This window comes from Eptesicus fuscus, chromosome 8 (genome assembly GCF_027574615.1).
Source record: "Eptesicus fuscus isolate TK198812 chromosome 8, DD_ASM_mEF_20220401, whole genome shotgun sequence".
In the NCBI taxonomy this organism is placed as follows: Eukaryota; Metazoa; Chordata; class Mammalia; order Chiroptera; family Vespertilionidae; genus Eptesicus; species Eptesicus fuscus.
The window spans coordinates 97913400-97935981 of NC_072480.1; the positions used below are offsets into that span (position 1 = coordinate 97913400).

The window sequence follows — 22582 nt, forward strand, 5'->3', positions numbered from 1 at the left end:
AAACGCAGTGAACGCTCCCTCTCCTCCGGCAGCTCGGCATAGCCAAGTGGAACGGCTCTGGGAAAGAGATGTCGGGGAAGGCGCAGGGGAGCCAGAGCACACAGCCTGCTGCCGGGGCCTTCTCGCCTCCGCGGGCTCCATCTCACCCAGGAATACAGAACCCAGCACACACCTGCGCATCCCCGGACAAGCCCACACACAGGCCAAGGATGGCGGAGCGAACACCCCCGGGGGCACCTGGGTCCTTGACAGCAGCCTCCGGGCTCCCGTTTGATGAGAAAGAGATGGTGTTAGGTGTTGAAGCCATTGCTTCTGGAGCCCCTGCGGCTCCTGGTAGAGTCCTTCCTGTGTCATTCAGCCTCTCAAGCCAACTTCTAGAGTTCTTACTGCTTTATTTCTCACGTCTGACTTTAACCCATCTTAATTTAGTTTTGAATATGCTGAGATATATGGGTCCAGCTTTATAGTCTTCCAGATGGATGGCCAGTTATGCCAGTACCATTTATCAAATCCTACTGAATAGAAAAAACATTTTTTTGTTTTATACCAAATTTCCCTATATACTGAGATCCATTTCTGAAATTTTAGCTTATTTCATTGATCAGTTTGTTGTTATTTATGCCAATATCATATAGATGTGATTACACTGAGTTCATAGCATATATATATATATATATATATATATGCCATTTGTTCTTCACTATTTATTTTTTAAATATATTTTTGGCTATTTTCAGACATTTATTCCTCCACATGAATTTTAAGATCACTTTCTTCAATTAAAAATTAGCCTGACTTCTATGCACTTATTTTTTTGAGAATTGATATTTTTATATCATCCTTTTTATCTAAAAACACTATCTTTATATTTATTCTATCTAAAAACACTATCTTTCATTTTTACATCTTTCAGTAATATTTTATAGCTCCCTTCATATTAGGTCCCTCACCACTCTTATAAAATTTGTTCCAAAGAATTTTATAGTGTTTGTTACCATTCTGTAGATACTGTGTTGACTTACAAGTTAACCAATTAGTGCTTAATAATTACTTAAAAATAGTATGGGGCATGCATCAGATATTATTCTAAGTAGCTGACCTATAATAACTCATTTTATTGTCAACAAACTGCAGATGGAAAACTAAAGCACAATCCACATAGGAGAAGACTGAAGCCCAGAGGAATGAAGTCATTTGTCCACGCATGTTGCTTGGCCAAGAATATGTCACTTGCCACTCAGCTAATGAGTGGCAGATCTAGGACTCAAACGCAGATCATTTCTTAACTGCTGTGCCACAGTACCCGTGATGTCCATATACATACCATGTATTCATTCAAGGAACAATTTGCTTCAACTTGTATTGCTAGAGACACATGGTTTTTGTATGTATACAATGACTCCTATATTTAACAAAAGCACTAAATTAACTTTTCCCAAATAATACATATTATTTCATTATCTTCTCTTACTAAAATTGCTAACATGCCTAAAACAATTTTGAATACTAATTCTGAGAGGAGATGAGCCTTTCCTAAGATCCCGATTATAACTAAACGCTCCGAGGGTCTCACCATTGACAAAGCTGTTTAATGTTTTCAATGGGCCACCGTACATATGATTAATGTATTTGTTTTTCCTTCTCATGTTACTAAGTTTTATGGTCTCTAATTTTTACCCCATACCTTTTCATCATCTATTGATAAGATCACACTTTTCTACTTTGATTTATTAATCGAACCAGAGGCCCGGTGCACAAAATTCATGCAAGAGCAGGCCTTCCTTCCCCCTGGCCGCCAGCAGGCACCTGGGACCTGGGCTTCCCTCGCAGCGCTGGCTTTGTCCGGAAGGTTGTCTGGAAGGATGTCCGGTCTAATTAGCATATTATGCTTTTATTATTAGAGATTAGTTTGGTGCATTTCCTAACATTGGGAAAAAAAAAAAACTTGCTTCATCATAAAATAACAACAACAACTTGCTTTATCATCAAATCATTAATTTGGTCTATCCTATTGCTCCTTTTACACATTGCTAGATTCTTATATGCAAGTATTTACTGAGGATTTTACACATCTATGGAGAAGAGATTTTGGTCTAGGTAGCTTCTTTTATGTTCCGTTTTAATCAAGTTTTTTAATTAAGGGCATGCCAACTTCATGATGCGCACTTTGGTGCTTTCCGTTTTTCTTGGTGTGTGTTGTGTTGAATAGCTTTTTGGACATTGTACTTGGTTGTGCTTTGAAGGTTAAGTAACATTCTCCTAGGAACCTGGGAATCTACCTTTTCCTTTTCCACCGTGCCCCCTTTCATGGCCTTTTTAATCTTCTGAGGTAACTGATTTTGACAAGATGTGGCCATGTTTTGAGATAATTTTGGGTTAATTACATTTTGCTAAGAAAAAAAGAAAAATTCCTCTAGAGCTTTAGAACTTGTTGTAAGAATAGCCTCTTGTAGTTGTTGCAATGTCTCCTGCGTCTCCTTACTTTCTTCTCCTTATTTTTTAACAGGAATCATGAGGGGCTTTCCATTCCCTTAGTATTTTAAAAGAATAAGCTTTTATGTTTGCTTTTAATTTTAGTTTTATCTTGAATAGCTACCTCTTTCCGTTTCCTTTGGTTTATTTTTCTGATATTTTACTCATGTCTTAAGATGTATGATAAATTCTTTTTGTTTGTCTTCAGTCTTTAAATATGTTATTTGACAAAATATTTTCCCTCTGATTATGGCTTTCAATGACTCCTTATACATTTTGGAATCAGGTTTTTATTTCATTGCTTAGCAGGGTCTAAGAGTGTCATAATCCAGGGGGAGAGGTTTTATTTGTTTATCTTTTTGTTATCTATTTCTAACTTTACTAAATTAATATGAACAAATATTTTGATTTATAAAGTGTCTACTTTTCTGATATTTTAATGTTTCTTTTTGTGATTAAATGCATATTGGTTTCTGTAGATATTCCAGAGATATATGAGAAATAGCGTCACTTCTGACTGTTAACAATTTCTGTATTTATATCTTTGCTGAATTTTTATTGATAGTGTATAATTGCTCTTATTTTTGAGATTTACCTGATTTTGAAAGAAGCAGACCAAACTATCCCACAACAAATGTATTTTAATACCAATTTTTTAAAAAAAATGGTTTTTGCTTTACTAAATTAGCTACTATTATATTGTTTAATGTATGCAATTTAAGAGTGTTCAATCCTTCTGTCTTTTATCCCTTACTCACTGGTCCTCTTTATCCTGTTTTGTGTTTTTAATTGTAAATTCTACATTTCCTCATATTGAAATTGCTATTCCTGCTTTCTTTTTGTTTGTATTTACTTAATATATCTTTATCCATCTCATTATTCTTTTAAGTTTTTCTTTTTTCATTTCTGTTTTTTTATTAAAATTTTTTTATTGAATTTATTGGGTGTGACATTGGTTAATAAGATTTTGTGACAGCATGGATGGACCTGGAGAGCATTATGATAGCTGAAATAAGCCAATCAGAGAGGACAAACACCATATGATTTCACTTATATGTGGAATCTAATGAACAAAATAAACTAACAAAACAAAACAAAAAGGAAACAGACTCATAGATACAGAGGACAGACTTGACAGCTGTCGGAGGGGAGGGTGGTTGGGGGCTGGGTAAAAAAGGTGAAGAGATTAAGCAAGAAACAAACAAACAAAAAACTGCAATAGTCATAGACACACACCACAGCATGGCGATTAGCAGAGGGAAAGGGGTGGGAGCAGGTAGGAGAGGTAAGGGGGGATGAATGGAGATGGAGGAAGATTGACTTTGGGGGTTGAACACACAGTACAATATACAGGTGATGTGTTATAGAATTGTGTACCTGAAACCATCTCATTATTCTCAACTATTTCTTATCATTGTGTCTGTTTCTTATGAACACCCATAACTTTTATAAACAGACTGAACAGTTTTGGTCAAAATCCAGCGCATGTTCATTTCATGTACATCTACATTCGACTCCTTCCATCTTGTTTCATGGTGATTCATGATCTTACAGGTTTCCTTTTTCCCTGGAGCTGTTGTTGCTAAATCGATTGGATTGCTATTCGTTCCCCTTTCCCCCTGCTAATTAGCTAGGTCTATTGTGCTTTAAAAAAAAAATTCCACTAATGATTACCTGCCTTTTCCTGACATTCATATTCAAATACATGTTTTTCATTATTACATGAGTGCGAGATAGCAATTATTTCCCTGCACTTGGGCTCCATTCCATAACCCGCCCCCCACCTCCCTTTTCAGCTTTGACTTTGGAACACGTTCCCTCCCGCTTCCCTCCCACCGCTGGATCTTGCCGAGAAGGGGAAGTAGTTTTAGTTGTAGCCTGTTTTTGTGCTTCCCTTCTAGTGCTTCGTACACATTTCTAGTTGCGCTGTCATCACTGGGATTCAGCAGCGTATAGGGTGGGGCAAACGTAGGCTTACAGTGGTGAGCACTCGAAACAGGTTATTCTTGTGTTATTAATGATTAATTATTGCATTACTTTCCATACGAACAACTGGAAGCTTACATCTGCCCCACCCCCCTATAAAATTACAGTTTGTAAATCACTGTTTCCCCTCCTTTTCAGAGCAGAGTGTCTGATTCCATTCCGGTGGGATGACTTCTTCAGTGCTTCCTTAGATCCATGGTCGGCAAACTGCGGCTCGCGAGCCACATGCGGCTCTTTGGCCCCTTGAGTGTGGCTCTTCCACAAAATACCATGGCCTGGGCGAGTCTGTTTTGAAGAAGTGGCGTTAGAAGAAGTTTAAGTTTAAAAAATTTGGCTCTCCAAAGAAATTTCAATCGTCGTCCTGTTGATATTTGGCTCTGTGGACTCATGCGTTTGCCGACCACTGGCTTAGATGGTAGACATGGGTGATGCAGTCTCTGAATCTTCACCTGCTCTGAAATATCTTGCATTCACTCTGGGAGATGAAGGATACCGTCTCTGTCTATGAGATCCCTGAGTGGCAGATGCTATCTCATTGTCTTCTAGCTTCCATTGTTCGAAGATGAGAAATTCAACCATCTTGCTTGTGTTTCTTTTGTAACTAACAAGAAAAGTAACATTTTCTTTTCTCTCTGGATTCTTGAAAAACAAGTTTATCCATGAAGTTAAATAATTTTTCTAGGATGAGCTTAGGTGTGTGTGTGTGTGTGTGTTGTGTGTGTGTGTGTGTTTACTTCTTAATTTTACCTGGAAATTTATTTTCTGTTTTGAGTTATTTCTTCTCCTTCGTCTTCCAAACTATTGATTTGAAGTTCAGCATTGACCACCCTCTCACCTTCAACTAAGTCAATGAATCTATTATACCCTTGTAGTTTGTAAATTACAGCGTCCTCCCTAGCATTTAGCTGTTATTGTTGGTTTTGTTGCTTTTTCCCCCATTCTCTTATATAACTTTTTATTTTGGTTCTCATTTCCTCTCTTGTCTCCATTGCTCATTTTCCTCGGGCGCTTCCTGGTGTTTGTTTGTATCCTACTCCCCACCCCGCCCCTCCTGTGTGCTGGGTGCCATGAAGCAGGTGCAGCTCTCCTGGGTGCCTTATGACACCTAGGAAGTCCCGTGAGACCCTAGGGAGGCGCCACATTGAGAAATCAGGGTGGGGCCTACACTTGCACTGGCCTTGGACCAGCCACGTCATGAGCTGAGAAGCAGAGGCAGGTGTGTAAGAGCTGGGGCAGCCGGGGACCCATGATGAGCAGCAGGAGACAGACGCATCCCCAGGCAACAGGAGGAAGGAGGAGAGAAGCCTGGGGTGAGCCCCCTCCAACATCAGTGCGCGCCTGCCCTTGCCCACCTGCCTTCCCCTCGCCCTTCCGACCTTGCTAATTTATTTTCTATCTTGATCTCAGGTGTGTATAAATGTAGACATAATGCTACTTGTGTTTTAAATGTAACCCTCCTCCCCATGGCCATGCTATAGATGAAAGAAGACGTGCTGAACTTTTCAGGTTGAAATTCCGGAATTCATAACCCCAACACCGAATTCTAACTGGTGAACATGTTGGGTTAAGACGGCTCAGAGGTGTTCTGCTCGGGCTTACGGTTCTATGGATCACGTGTCCTGATTCCAGAAACCCCCCTCTTTCAAAGGTCACCCTCACGGCCAACATTCCTGCTTGGAGTGGACAAACATTCACGTTCGGTCAAAAACACTACCTACAGGCAGTGTAATTGTGCAGAGAGAGAGAGAGAGAGAGAGAGAGAGAGAGAGAGAGAGAGAGAGATCTTTTATTTTATCATTGCTCCGAAAGTGTGGGACGATCTTATGCAGCTGTTTCCGAAGAAACGTGTCTCAGACCTGACAGGATAAATTCTCTTCAAGGAGGAGTCAAAGAAAATAGTATGCGAGAATGCAAAACAAGCCACTGTCGCCCTCACCCCGTCACACCTACAGAGAGCTCCCCGGCGGCTAAAGAGAGCTGTTTCCATGGCCCAGTGAATCACACGAAGGCATTTAAAGAGAAGGGTCTGTGAGATCCAGTCCAATCACACATTACTGTGCAAATGAAATCAGCCCGGCTTCCCAGGATCTAAAGATAACCTGGGCCCGAGCCAGTTTGGCTCAGTGGATAGAGCGTTGGCCTGCGGACTAAAGGGTCCTGGGTTCGATTCTGATCAAAGACACATGCTGGGGTTGCAGGCTCGATTCCCAGTAGGGGGCGTGCAGGAGGCAGCCAACCAATGAGTCTCTCAGCATTGATGTTCCTATCTCTCTCTCCCACCCTCTCTGAAATCAATAAAAAATATTTTTAAAAAATCTTAAAAAAAAATTATCAAAGATAACCTGGACTTAACAATAGTCACCTGCCGGTGGGGAAAGCCACAAAAATGATTAAAATCAAGTTTGATAATAGAGCGTAAACTTGGTGAACAAGAATACAAAGCCTCGCATTTCTGGATCGGAATCCGAGTACTCGCATTTACGGGGCCTCCCCCGCTCCCTCCCGCAGCCCACGCGGCCTCTTCCTGCATCAGGCACAGGGCACGGGGGTTTAGGACTAACCCTCCGTGGACAGGCTCAGTCAGCGAGGCTCTTTGGAACTGTTTCCAAGGTCTTTGGCGACTATTAACATTCTTAATCTTTCATTTTTATTATGTGTCTGCTGTCAGGAGCGGTGGCAGGAAGCACATTCTGTCAATTAAATAATTAATCCCACAGCATCCCCGTCAGGGAGGAAACACTGACATTGGTCAGGTTCAAAGCAGATGAGAGTCTAGGAGGGTTTTCCGTGATGCTGGCGCGAGGAAAACATACCCCGAGAGCCGGCTTTCCTTCCACTGTTCCCGCCACAAACCTGCCCCGTAGCAAAGCCCGGCAAGGAAAGGGGTGGCCGCGCCTCGTCCTCCCTCAGCCCCAGGCACCCACCCCAAGGCCATATCAGCTCTCCTTCCTACATCTGCCTCAGCGCCCTCACCTCCCTCCAGCCCACCGTGAGAACATGGAGCATGGAACAGACCGCTGAACCTCAGAGGGAAGGCGGGGGAGGGCGGGTGGGGGGAGAGATCAACCACAGACCTTGTATGCAGATATGCATAACCCATGGGCACAGGCAGGAGGGTGGTGAAGGCCGAGGGGGGTGGAGGGCAGGGGCAGGCCAGAAGGGGTCAATGGGGGAAGAAAGGGGACGTATGCAATAGTCTGAACAATAAAGATTTAAAAACTAAAAGGAGAAACCCAAAATGGGCTGACATTGACTCTGATAAACCAACAGGCACTTAGGATGCCGAACGGCCCGTTTCCGGCCTTGGCGAGGGCACCGAGGTTAGAAGCCCGAGCGCTAGGGACAGGCGGCCTGGGTTCCAGTCCCAGCTCGGCCACGGCACCGCCACGGGCCTCCCCCAACGTCTCAGTCTGTGACAGGGAGACGCTGCCCACCGGGGCCTTCCGCAGAGGTGGCCGCGAGGGGGGCTGGCAGTGCCCAGGCCTGTGTATCCGGATGCCCACTGAGGGGTCAGGGCCCGGGAGCTCTACCCAGCAGCACAGTCCGTGTGTGTGTGTGTGTGGTGTGTGTGTGTGTTTAATGCTTTCTTTTCCTTTTTTAAAATAAAACACGTTTATTGATTTCAGAGAGGAAGGGAGAGGGGGAGAGAGATAGAAACATCAATGATGAGAGAGAATCACGGATCTGCTGCCTCCCGCACGCCCCACATTAGGGATGGAGCCCACAACCCGGGCATGTGCCCTTGACCGGGAACTGAACCAGGACCTCCTGGTTCCCAGGTCGATGCTCAACCACCGAGCCACGCAGGCCGGGCCCTGTCCTTGTTTGACACTCTGACGTATGAACACGCATGTGTAGGGACCTGTGGCTTCGCCTGTGCCCTCTGCCCTGAAACCTCTCATCGTGACTCCATCCAGCTGCTCCTGCCAGGCCAGGCGGCCCCACCGCCCCCCGGAGGCTGGCTCGCTGGCTCTCCTGCCCCTTTTCCTTCTCCCGTCCGTGGCTGGGGCGCTGAGCCATGGTGCTCCCGGGTCCCCTAAGAACGAGGCTCCAGGGTTCCCACAGGCGGTACCGCCACGCCGTCCACAGCGGGCGCTGCCCGGGTTGGCGCTGCCCGGGGGGTGAACGCGTCGGGCACCCTCGCTCGGCCACGGGCACCCTCGCTCGGCCACGGGCACCCTCGCTCGGCCACGGGCATGCCCGCGTGGGGTGGAGATGCGCCTGGATCCAGCACAGCCGCCTCTGGGCCCTTTTCCTTCTAATCGTCCTCCACAGGTGGTGTGTCCCAGGAGGGCACTAACCAGCTGTTTTTGTCACAAAAAGCAGGAATTTACCCTGGTTCAGAGTGCACGCCTGTCTACAACTGCCCACTGCTTTTTAAGTCGGTGAAAAATGTACCCTGATGGTCTGCATCGGCTGTGTCAGTAACACAGAAGAAAAGAAAATGGGGTTTAGAATTATAATGCATCATGCAATGAATTAAACTCCACTTAACAAGATCACGTATCTCTAGTGCATGTACTAGGTCTTCCCTTAAAAACGGGATGGAAAATCCTAAGCTGTTTTGCCCCCTTCCGTAAAATTGACACCTGTAATGAAGGCAGGCTTGAGGGGAGGAAAAAAATCCACTCTTTGGCAAATCAAAGGAGTCTGCTTTGATGTAAACGTTTGGGCGAGCGCACGGTATTTCAGTCTAGTTAGGATGGCTCTTCCCATAGCGCATGGGAAATTTTCAGACTTTTGGATGATTTATTGCATTGTTACTTTTCCTTACATTTGTTCCTGCCCAATATCAAACTGTTAGTCACAGTGTCTGTCAGGTGATTGGAAAAGGCTGAAAATATCCTTTATCGTGGAAGTTTATTTTTCTTCGATTCCTGATTAAATTAGGTAAGGGATGCCAAGCTCTATGTAAATTGACTGTGCAATGCGAGTATGAGAGGATTTTATTTTTATTAGCAGTAATCTTGCCCACAACTCACGGCTGTATTAGAAGAAACAATGTAACCCCGTGTGCCTAATTGAAAATCAGCTACTGTCTCAGAGCGTAGAAATCGGTGGTTCCGGCTTGTGAACGGAAGCCGCAGAATCACTGGCGGAATTTGCAGGCAGCGGACAGAGCATAAACACGTTCAACGAATATACGCGGCTGAGCAAACCGGAGCGGGTTGTGCCCCGGGAAACGAGGATGTTCAAGTACAGCCTCAATGTCCCCGTGGCCTGCGAGAGGCGGCGGAGCCCGTGCCACAGGCTCTTGTGCAAACGCAGAGGCCAACAGCGGGGCGGGATGGGCCGGGAGAAGACCCGGGGGAGACTTCCTCCTTTCTCCCAGGGAAAGGCCAGCTTCCCCCCCAGTAGTCTTGCTCCCCAGCCCCAGTGCTAACTACATAAGCCACGTTCGTGAGCTCCCTCGCGAGGCTGCGAGGCAGCCCTGGAGACCTGGCTTCAAGTTCATGCGCAAACACCTGGCCACATCCCGAGTCCCAGACCTCACACATGTGACCTGGCCACATCCCGAGTCCCAGACCTCACACATGTGACCTGGCCACATCCCGAGTCCCAGACCTCACACATGTGACCTGGCCACATCCTGAGTCCCAGACCTCACACATACACAGCATGGCTCAGGGGTGGAGCGTTGACCTATGAACCAGGAGGTCACGGTTATATTTCCCATCAGGGCACATGCCTGGGTTACAGGCTTGATCCCCAGTAGAGGGCGTGCAGGAGGCAGCCGATCCATGATTCTCTCATCATTGATGTTCCTATCTCTCTCTCCCTCTCCCTTCCTCTCTGAAATCAATAAAAAAAATATATTTTTAAAATGTGGCGTGGCTACCTGTATCTGGGGTCCCTGTGCGTGCAGGTGGTTTTCTACCTCTAATATGGATGGAATAGCATGTGATCATCTGAAAAAATTGTTTCAAAATCTGAGTCAGAGGATAGGACTGCGACCTAAGGATATAGCCACGTCTGGGTGAGCGGGGACAGGTGCGCGCTCCGGTGCCCAGCGAGCCCCCCGCCCCTCCCCGCCCCGAGCAGGCCTGGCTGGCCGGCAGGCACCTACCTTGTCTGCTGTACTCATCCGCTTCCCGGTGAACCAGGTCCTTCACCCTGTTCCCGTAGAGCAGCCGGGAGGAGTCGTGGTCGAAGGCCTTCAGGGTCTCGCTGGAGCTGTAGGACTTCTGCGTGGGCACCCTGCACTCCTCGTCGGCCGAGGAGTTGGTGTGCCGCCGCTCCTTCTCACGCCTGCCCTTGGTCAGGGAGCAGTAGGGCCTCCGCTCCTTCACATCCATGCTTCATTCCTTCCGGGCGCACATGGGTCCTGGGGGCGGCGGGCGCTGCTCAGGGGGCGGCTCTCATGGGCTCTCTGCGAGGAGAAAAGGGGGGCAGGAGGTCAGCGGCCCGCTCATCTGAACACTGGCGCGCCCTGGCTCTGTGCTCAGTGGGCTGAGCACCCTCCCCTGCACCTGGAGGCCGCAGGTTCCACTCAGCTCAGGGCACCGTTGCGGGCTGGGTGCCCAGTAGGGGGCGCGCAGGAGCAGCCTAGGGATGGTTCTCTTGCCTGGATGTTTCTTTAGTCCCACCCCCACCCCCGCCCTGCCCGCCCCTCTCTCAAATCAATTAAAAAATACTTTAAAAATTCACTTTCAACAAGAAGTGAACATTGGTGGAATCAGTGTACGTTATCCTGTATGACTAGGAATTGAGGCACGTTTTCTGGTAGTGAGTTATGGGTGTTTGTTTAAGCTACTAATCTGAATTTTCACATGAATACAAAGAACAAACAAACTGAATGCCGCACCCATGGACTGCCGAAGCCAGCTTACAACTGGCCTCAGTATGTGTGTTACATTTTCCACAATGGAAACATTTTCCCTTGTAGCATTTTCTTCATCTGTAAGTACATTTCCTTCCTTTTTCTTTAAAAACAATATTTTTATTGATTTCAGAGAGGAAAGGAGAGGGAGAGAGAGATAGAAACATCAATAATGAAAGAGAATCATTGATCGGCTGCCTCCTGCATGCCCCTGCACTGGGGATCGAGCCCACAATCCGGACATACGCCCTGACTGGAAATCGAACCGTGACCTCCTGGTTCATAGGTCAAAGCTCAATCACTGAGCCACAGCGGCCGGGCTCCCACGGGTCTTTAATGTGCTTCCAGCGTGGAGTCCTACAGCCGCTTCTCCCTCGAGTCTCAGCTTATGTCTCCACGGTCATGAGTCTTGATTCTTTCTGAGCAACGTTACCCGTCCCTCACCTTTCACGTGCAAACCTCTGCCCTCCGTCTGGAAGGACGGCTCGGCTCTGAGCTGGAACGGTCACAGCTCCCAGCGCGCCGCTCCTCCTGCGCCCCCTTCTACCCACAGCACCCTCTCCTCCCCGAGCCGCCAGTGCCGCTACCTCGCAGGGTCCTCGCTGCACTGCCGTGGCGCTGAGCTGGGCAGCGGAGCAGTGGCTAACCTCTTAGCTCCCTTGTTGAAATGGATCTTGACTTCCCACCTTTTCCTTCGATTGCATAAATCTGATTTTCAAAAACTAATATTATCCACAGACTCCTTCTGATTTATTAGCCCCATTATTCTCTTTACAAATTCTCCTAATAGCTCTTAATAGAAATTGGGTTTCTCTTTGTCTGGCTTTCCTTTCAGTTTAAGACCATCCATAATTTTAAGGTATGGTGACGGAGACTGTTTTTATACATTCGGATTAAGACAACAATACACGGATTCACTCTTTTTACGCTAGCGAACAGGATACTTTAGTCAAGTACTTATTGAAAGACGAGTACCGTCTCTTCCGTGCCCTGGGGACCCACCGGTGGCTGGGACAGTGTGCCTGCCCTCGTGGAGGGGACATTCAGTGGGGCTCGCAGGCGCCTTCTTTCTAATAGAGCGAGCAAATACGTCTGAGTTCCACACAAACCTTGTCTCCAAAGCAGTCTGCATCTCATTGGCTGAAGGCCCATGTCGACCCTCAACACTAAACGATCATCCAAAAGCTCTTAATTGACCAGAAAAAAATTTATAATTCAAGCATTTTTAGAAACAGAGCTTTGGGATTTGAGATCATTATAAAAGTTCCACTTTTTTTTTTTGCCCCAAGTTGCCATCTATTTTAAAATAAGTGTTTCTATAGATACACTGATGGATGCATTTTTATACTTTAAAATGGACTGATTGAAGCAAGGGAAAGGTGTTTTAGGGTGTTTGTGTGTGTGTGTGTGTTTTTCTCCTGCAGTTTTGCTTCCGTTAGTTAGATCACCAGGCACTGACTGGTACATTCTAGTCTGCCGGCCAAATCCATCCAATCAGCTGTTTCCGTAAGTAAGTTTTACCGGAACACAGCACGTGTGTTTCCTTATGGGCTGTCCTTGGCTGTGCCCGGGCCACAAAGGCAGAATTGAGTGGTTGTAACGGAGACTGCAGTAAATGGAATCGTGTCTCCCGAAAAGACATGTGGATGTCTTAATCCCTAGTACCCGTGCATGTGACTTTATCTGGAACTATGGTCTTGGAAGTTATAATCAGGTTAAGCTGAGGTCATGCTGGATTGGGGTGGGCCCTAAATCCAGTGACCGGCATCATTATGAGAGACAGAAGAGGGAGGTATGGGTACAGGGACATACAGGCAAACAGGAAAGTAGGCCGCGTGAGGCCCAAGGCGGAGATGGGAGCGATGCAGCTACTATATAAGCCGAGGAATGAATGCAAGGGCTGCGGGCACCAGCAGACGCTGGGAGACAGGCTGGAGTAGATGCTTCCCGAGAACTCCAGAGAGAGAATGGCCCTGGCGCCTCCTGGATGTCATGCTTCTGCCGTCAGAGCTGAGAGAATACACGCCTGTTCTCTAAGCCACCACGTTGGAGGTAATTTGTTACTGCAGCCGAGGAAGCGAAGACAGAGACCTGAGGGGCTGCGAAGTCTACACTACGTACTCTCTGGCGTTGTTGTTGTTGTTGTTAATCCTCACCTGAAGATACTTTCCCATTGATTTTTAGAGAGAGTGGAAGAGAGAGGGAAAGACAGAGAGAAACATCCATGTGAGAGAAACATCGATGGGTTGCCTCCTGCACGCATCCCAACCAGGGCCCAGGCCACGGAGGAGCCTACAACCAAGGTACGGGCCCTTGACCCGGAATCGAACCCGGGACCTTTTGGTCCGCAGGCCAATGCGAGGGCTACCCTCTGGCTCTTTATAGAAAACAGTTGCCAGTGTCTGAGGCAGACCATGCATACTTCCATTCTGTCTTTATTTGTCCCTTTGGATCTATGAATGTTAAGAGCATTCTCTTTTCTATATAGTTCAGGATACCGTTTACAATCTTGCAAATGAGATAATCAATAAGTTCTTTAACAGAGTGATATGAACATATATCATCACTTAGTAAAGATGTATCCTTGCGGTAATGTTATGAATGTTTACAAATCAATACCAACTGCATGTTAAAAATTAGGGACGAAAAGATGATTTTAGGTGTTCGTGAGCTTTACAGAACGTGTCTAGCACCAAATACTGTATCTGAGTCGTCTTTATTCGTGAAGCAATTCTCAAGTGCCATGGTAAGTCAAGATGTAGCATTCAGAGAAACCGCCAGCGACAAAGCCATTTTGATCTCAGAGAGATTTCAGACGGAAAAGCCCTTTGCACCCGGCCGTCCATTTGTGTACGTCGTTCAATCTCTTCAAGGAGTCCGATGGCACTGCAATGTTTGCAGCCACTGATTTCCCCCAGAAGCAAGTCACTGAGCTCAATGTGACTTCCAAGGCAGTCCTCTGCGACCTCCTGCACTCAAGGCTGGAGACGAGACGGTCAAAAGATGTAGCGCTAAGTTACTGGGGCACTTCGATGGTGACTGCATGGTCTCCACCAAAAAGAGGGTCACTGTGCACTATTTAGCATAAAGCATTTAACCTTCCTGCCTCGGTGGGCCGGGCTTGTGAAAAATAAGGGAAGCAATTAGGGAGAAAGTTGACCAAACACTTTTGATTGAATTGGCTGCCGCAAGTATGTGACAATACCAATCTGATTGGGTTCATTGTCATTAGCTCCTTGAAAAACAACTCCGTTAAAAACCATAATGCTCCTTTAGAAGACGCAGCTGGTCTTAAAGCAAATGCCATTATATGGTTATTTGCTTTCTCTCAATCTCTTGCAATGTATCTGATCCACTGACTTAGGGACTCTAGACATAGGGTGATCATATCCTCTATTTCAGATATATTATTAAAACATGCTTTGAAACTTGGCTAGAGAACGTAGTATGACTACATTGTTTCATAACATGTTCCTAATTCCAAAGAAAAAAAATTTTTGAAATCGTACTTTAGGAAGTAATCTGACTTGAATTGGACTTTCTATGTCTTTAGAACCCTTGATACCAATGATTACAATCTATCAGGCCTATAATAGACATTCGTAAAATCACCTGTTCTTCTAAAATTCCAGGAGCTTATGTGTCTATCCAGCAACTGGAATAAAAGCACACATTGGAACCCAAAGGAATAAGTAATCTTTTGGTCGATGTCACTAATGCTTCTGTTGTTATTTATTTTCTGTAAGAATTGCACATTTCTGATTGTTTCCTGGAATAATTTCTGCATACACTGTCCTCCTGACTTCAGAATAGTTTGAAAAGCTCTCCCAAAAGAATAAGCAGACTTCAGAGAAACACTAGTTCACCCAAACATATTTTAGATTCAAGATCTGAATTAAGTTCTTTATACACAATACTGAGAAAATTTGCCTCTTATTATTCACAATCCATAGTTTTCCCTAATAAGTTAGTATTTATGGTTTATCACCAATTACATTAACCAAACAGTAAATACAGCTTTATACACCATAAGAATTTCAAAGTGTTTCCTTTCTCGAATAACGATGTTGAACACAAAAGGAAATCAATTACAACTGTTCATTTTAGAGGAAACTTTGGTTCCTGAGGCCAAGTTACAGATCAAAGAATTGAAATAATTAAACACCAACATAAAATCATATTGTGGTAGTTTATTTTTGCAATGCTAAACTCAAGCATAAGTCACATTAGAGCTTACATTTTCAAACAGAAGAATGCAAGTGAATTTAGCTATTGCGTTTGAGGCACAAAATTAAAACACAAACAAAACTGTGGGAAGAAAGATAGAGAAAGGAGGGTCTAATATGAGTAACAAGTCTGAGGTTACTTTTAAAAATAACTGAGGTTATTTTTCTCTTTTGTTGAGAAGACACAGGAAAAGAGAAAAATAAAAATAGTAAATAGTGGTTGATAAGGTTAAAACAAGGCAGGTTGCTTTCTTTAAACATTACAGGAAATAAAGAGATCATTTGATGGCAATCCTCCTATATAAAAAAAGGCTAATATGCAAATCAACCAAATGGCAGAATGACCGGTTGCTATGACATGCACTGACCACCAGGGGGCAGATGCTCAATGCAGGTGGTTCCCCCTGGTGGTCAGTGTGCTCCTACAGGAGGAGCGCCACTCAGCCAGAAGCCGGGCTCACGGCTGGTGAGTGTGACAGTGGTGAGAGCCTCTCCTGCATCCACAACAGTGCTAAGGACCCTAAGGGGGATGTCCGACTGCCGGCTTAGGCCCACTCCCCACAGTGGGACATCCCCCGAGGGGTCCTGGACTATGAGAGGACTCAGGCCAGGCTGAGGGACTCACTCCTCCCCCCAGTGCATGAATGTCGTGCACCAGGCCTCTAGTAATAAATAAGAAGTCAACTTCTGCTTCCAGACAAGATGGCGTAGAAGAAACTGGATTATACCCTCCTGTCTAAACAGCAACCACAACAAAATACATGAAGCACAGTTTTCAAGTCATTTCCATGAAGTCATGAAGAACAGCAATCCTTGAGAAATGGGAAACAAACAAGAGGGCCCTCAGTTACCCATGCTCACTGCCCTGAGGGAATTTCCAGGCCACAGCACGGCGCGGGGAGGGGGAGGGTGTGGAGAAAGGCAGGGGGAGCCAGCAGACTCCCTAAGCCAGAGACAGAGCTGAACATCTGGTAGGCCAGGTGATAAGAATCTGCAGGGCAAAGTGCTGGAAAAGGGGAGCTACATGGAGAAGGAACTCTGGGGTCTGCATAGGGTCCTTCTTAGGGATTCACCCAGCACTGACCAGCACCTGTGTGTGAGGAACTTGCCAGAGGCCAGAGAAAGAAGGATCGGGAAGAATTAGCATGGAGCTTCCCAACCTCAGCATCACTGACATTTTAGATGAAAATGAAAAATCCCCTTTTGCTGGGGGTGATCCTATAGTAGGATGTTTAGCAGCAGTCCTGGCCTCTACCCACTAGATTCCAGCAGCACCCCTAGTCACATCAATAAGACATATCTTCAGCCATTGCCAGCTGTGTTCTGGGGCAAAATTGCCCCCTGAAGGGCCCCTGAATTACAGAGAGCAGTAGCCGGAGCTCACCCAAGGCCATGAGCACTGTACTAGTACATTCCCACCAGCCAGGCTGGAAACATCTCCTAATGTATTAATTAGGCAATGCACGCAGAAAGGCCTGACTTCGGCTGTGCAGAATAAAAAGCACTAGACAAACCACAGTTCTGGTTCCACCTAAACATCTTCAATGCAGGACCAGAAAGGGGCAAACTGTTCAAAGTAGCTTAACTGCCCCATGGGAAGCTCAATCATATAGCAGGAATACAAAAATACCCAGCACTCACATCAGCCATCCAATCAAATATTAGCGGCATGCCAAGACATAGGAAAACAATGAGGAGAAAATCAATCAGTAGGACCTGACTCAGAACTGACACGGGTGTTACCATTAATAGACAGGAAAATGAAAACTGTTATTTTAAAATCACTCTATATGTTCAAACACTGAATGGAGACTTGGAAGATATAAAAAAGAAGACCCGAATCAAATTTCTAGAGATGAAACTACCATGTCCGAGGTAAAAAAATGCAGTGGGTGGGGTGAAAGGCAGAATAGAAACTGCAGAAGAAAAGGTTAATAAATTGAAGGTATAGCCACAGAAACTACACAAAATGAAGCACAGAGAAAGAGAATAAATAAATAAATGAGATGTGGTACTACTTTAAGAGGCCAAGATGTAACTGGAGACCCTGAAAGAGAAATCAGAGAGCAGTGAAGATAAAAGTGTTTAAAAAAAAAAATAAATGAAAAACTCTTAAATTGGATAAGCACTACAAACCCACAGGTCCAGAAGGTCAACAAACCCCAAGCACCGAAAAAAAGTAAAAAAATAAATAAATTACCCCAAGATATTTTATTCTGATTAAAATTTTCAAAGCCAGTCATTGAAAGGCCTAGAAAGTAGATTCAAGGAAAAGGCACATCACATACAGAGTTTCTCACTGGAAAGAATGGAAGACAGCAGTAGAGAAACACCTTTACAGTACTGAAAAAAATTGTCACCCTACATATCTATACCCAATGAAACTAGCTCTCAAAAATGAAGGTGAAATAACTGTCTTCACAGACACACTGCATTGACTCTCATTACAAGAGCTATAATGGAAGTCCTCTAGGCAGAAGGAAAACGACATCAGATAGAAACATGGATCCACACAAAGAAACGAACTGCCCTGGAGATAGCAGCTACCTGCATACATTTATCAGGTATTTTTCTTATTATATAAATCTCTTTAAAAAGACAGATGATCGTTTACAGAAAATCATAATTATGGTGGATTTTGTAATGTATGTGTGACTAAAATGTATTGCAACAGCAGCATAAAGGAAGGGAGGGGAGAAACAGTACACCACCGAAAGGTTTGTACACTACACGTGAAGTGGCATAAGTAGATTGTGTTATGCTAAAGGTGTCCACTTCAAACCCTAAAGCCATCACGGAAATAAAAGCAAAAAGTTAGAGCGAATAAGCCCACAACAAAAGAAACAATGGGATCATAAAAAGGGGGAAGCATCAAAACAATCAACTCATCCAAGGAAGGCAGGAAAGGAGGAACAAAGAACCGATGGGGCAAATCGAATACAAGTAGCATGATGACAGACTTAAAACTAACCAGGCTCATGGTCACCTTAAATGTAAATGGTTAAATGCAGAGATGTTCAGACTGAATAACAAACTTATATGCTGCTTCCAAGAAACATGCTTACATACCAAGACACAAACACGTTAAAGGAAAACCCAACCTTGATGGACGAATGCCCTCAGTGCTGGGGCAGAGGGAGTGAGGAGGCGAGGCCAGCGGGGACTTAGGGTCCCGGGGTAGAGCTTCACAGGCCAGGCTAGCATTTCATTCATGTTCTACCAGTAACGGGCGACCAACGGATAGTTTTAAGTGGGGCCCTGGCATGATCAACTGCGCTCACAGTTGGGAAATAAATCACTCTCTGGCTGAAGGGGGGAGGGCAGGGAAGAGGGGGGTCTGGAGCAGAAGCAGGAACACTTATAGGCAGATTTTTGCAGATGTCCAGGCAAAAGAAGGATATCTTGGACGAGGAGATTTAGAGAAGTGGATAGACATGGGGAGGGGGTGGGGGTGGGGCAGCAATGCTGTGACAGGCAGGAAGGAGAGAGAAAAAGGAGAGTTGAGGACTACCAGGTGGCTGGCTGGAGGCCTGGTGAGACAGGCGAGGGGCCAGCTACTGAGACAGCGAGAACAGGAGGCTGTCCCTAAACACCGTGTAATGCACACTCCCAATTCTTACTTTCCTTTCACTTGAAACATGTATTAAGCAGTAATATTTATTCTTTGTGAAAACTAGAAAATACAAATAATTGCCCTAAAATGCCTAAAATTATTGCACTCGACATTTTTCAGACTTTTTTCTGTGCATATGTGTGTAAATGTATGTGTCATATATATATTTAATATAGATGATCTTGTAACCCATTTTTACTTAACATATTGTGAATGTTTTCATGTGAGCCAATATATGTATGTCTTTAATAAATAATAAATAGACAGCTTATTGTTTCAAAACTCAAAATTCCTCTCCATTCGTTATCCTGGATAGCAAATAGGCAAACGTAGCTAATGAAACAAATAGGAGAACATACTAAAATAGCTACTGAATAAGTGAATGCTGGAAAATCTTAATTGGAAAATATATAGAACAGTGCCTTAGGCTATAAGAAAAGTGGCTTAAATCTGATCAAATCATTAAAAATTCTCTCAAAATTATTTATATGTAGAAGGAAAAGAAAAATGGAAAAGATCAAAAAAGAAAAAAATGTGGATAATCAGGCTAATTTACCCAGTAAAGGAAGGTGGGGATATATTCTTATCTATACTAATAAAAGCCTAGGTGGCCCTCGCACCCTCGTGCAAATCCCTCATGTCATTACACGATGGCCGCCCATGCGTCATCACAAGATGGCCACCCACATGTTGTCACAAAGATGGCCACCACAAGATGTCCACCACAAGATGACCAGCAGGGGAGGACAGCTGTGGGCAATCGGGTGGGCAGGAGAGGGCAGTTGGGGGTGAGCAGGCCTAAAGGGGAGGGCAGTTGGGGGTTACCAGGCCTGCAGGAAAGGGCAGTTGAGGGTGAGATCAGGCTGGCAGGGGAGGGCAGTTGGTGGCAACCAGACTGGCAGGGGAGGGCAGTTGGGTGCCATCAGGCCTGCAGGGGAAGGCAGATGGGGGCGATCAGGCCATCAGGGGAGCAGTTAGGCTGGCAGGGGAGTGGTTAGGGGGCAATCAGGCAGGCAGGCAGGTGAGTGGTTAGGAGCCAGCAGTCCTGGATTGTGAGGGGGATGTCCCAGATTGGAGAGGGTGCAGGTTGGGCTGAGGGACCCCACCACCCTGAGCATGAATTTTGTGCACCGGGCCTCTAGTTTAAAATAAAAAAGCAATTCATTTGCATAGTTGAAGTTAAAAGTGATTGCTTGTCCTGATAAAAATGTATGGACAATAGTAATATAACACATGTCACAGCAATACGTGCTAATACCCAGTTTATGGCTACCATGGCATGAATAACTTAGGGAAAAGACCATACTCTCCAGACTTAGAATAGAAGGGAAGGGTACTTGAGAATCCAATACAGCTGAGCCCAAAGCAGCTTCCTCACCGTGCAGATCTGTAGAGTGAAGTGTAAATAGCAGCTCTCAATTTGTCTGCCTGCCTGGATCAACCAATATCCATCATATTTAATTAAGCATTTTTATGATGATTTAAACCAGAACCCTGAATCCAGTTGATTCTCCTGTGCTTCAGCATGAGCCAGGCCTTCGAAAATATTGCCAAAAATACCATCTAGTTGAAAAGAAAAATCAAGCAAACAGTATGTGTCATGCAGCTGATACTGGGTTTTCCAAATGACCTTCAATATACACTAGGTAGCCCAGCTGGTGTGGCTCAGGAGTCACAGTTTGATTCTTGGTCTCGGGTTATGGGCTGGATCCCCAGTAGTGGGTGTGCAGGAGGCAGCCAATCAATGATTCTTTCTCATCATTGTTGTTTCTATCTCTCCCTCTCCCTTCCTCTCTGAAATCAATAAAATCATATTTTAAAAAACTCCTACTTTTAAATATATATATATATATATATATATATATATATATATATACACACACACGAGGTAAAAAAACAACTGTAGACAACTCTGATGTCATTTCATGTGTTGCTCTGATTGACATTAGGGACTGTCCTGTACCTTCAACATGAGGAAATATGAGACACTAACCAAAGTTTTCAAGTCAGACAACCAGCATGGTGAGGCTGGACCCACACTCCCACATGGTGCCCCTCCATTTAGTTTTTTGAAAAGGTGTCAAACTGTAAGATCTGTGTAGCATCACCTCCACATTCAACCCTTTAGTCATAATGAGAGGGGAAAAGAAGCAAGCCTTCTCAATGACGTAAAAACAACTACGGCTTGCTCTACCATGGGAGTGACTCAGAGATGACCTGGCGACAGCGGGGAATGCTGTATGCCAGGGAGGCGCTTCCTAAATGAAGAGCTGGTATTACTTCCTTAAGTTCCAGGCAGACTCCTCTCTTCAGAGTGGACATAAAAGCTCCTGGATGAATTATTAATTTCAATCTTGATTATTTATTGAGTGCTTAAAATATGCCAGGTGCTTCACATACGTGACCTCACTGAGTCCTCACGGCAACCTTGCCGGGTAAGAATTATAGACCCCACTTTCCCATGAAATTCACTGACTGCCCCAAGGACACATCTGGAAGCAGCCAGGCGGAATTTGCACACATTCCAGTTTAATTCCAAAGATGTACTTTTAACCACTCAACTCTACTTCCAAACCTCAGAACCAAAAGGGAATTTAATCAATTAAAAAAATTTAACATGATCTCACTTATGTGTGAAATCAAATGAACAAAATGAATCGACCAACGAAATAAGGCCCAAAGCATGGAGGCATGGAACAGACTGACATACCTGGGTGTGGGGTTGGGGGGATGAGAAGAGATAAATCAAAGAACTTATATATTTACTAGAGGTCCGGTGCATGAAATTTGTGCACGGTTAGGGTCCCTAGACCTGGCCAGCGATCAGGGCCAATCTGTGGGGCAACTGGAGAGGTCCCCGCTGGTACCTGCCTTGAGGGGTCAATCTGTGGGGCAATTGAAGGGTCCCTACTGGTACCTGCCTTGGTCGACCTGGTGCTGCCCACTCACCGGCCCCACCCCCAACCACCAGTCACCTCCCTTTGCAGAGCAAGTGGTAGGGCGATTGGGGGGGTGGCCCCCACTGGCACCCACCTTGGCTGGCATGGGGCCTGTAGGCTGGGGGCATCTCCTGCATTGAGTGTCTGCCCCCTGGTGATCAGTGTGCATCATAGAAACTGGTCCTCCACTGGTCATTCCACTGTTTGGTCCGTTTGCATATTAGGCTTTTATTATATAGGACTAGTTTCCCGGTGCACGAATTCATGCATGGGTGGGGTCCCTCAGCTTGGCCGGCGATTGGAGTCCATTGGGGCCCATCGGGGCAGGCTGGCAGCGGGGAGGGACTGCGGGAGGTTGGCAGGCCATGGGAGGTTGGCTGTGGGAGCACACTGACCACCAGTGGGCAGCTCCTGCATTGAGAGTCTGCCCATGGGTGGTCAGTGCGTGTCATAGCTACTGGCCAGTCATCTGGTCATCTGGTAGTAACAGTTGCTTAGGCTTTTATATATATAGATAGGCATAGCC

General features: G+C 45.4%; 1 protein-coding gene across 8 annotated transcripts in view; it reads right to left on the reverse strand.

The window, feature by feature from the left end:
* The window catches only part of TENM3 (teneurin transmembrane protein 3), a 439075-nt gene extending 428321 nt beyond the window's left edge, over positions 1 to 10754 (reverse strand). For all 8 annotated transcript variants that reach the window (XM_054720168.1, XM_054720165.1, XM_054720166.1 and 5 more), the window contains exon 1: positions 10526 to 10754. In XM_054720168.1, coding sequence (XP_054576143.1) covers positions 10526 to 10754 — 229 coding nt within the window. The remainder of the gene's footprint in view (positions 1 to 10525) is intronic.
* Between the last annotated feature and the right edge of the window lie 11828 nt (positions 10755 to 22582).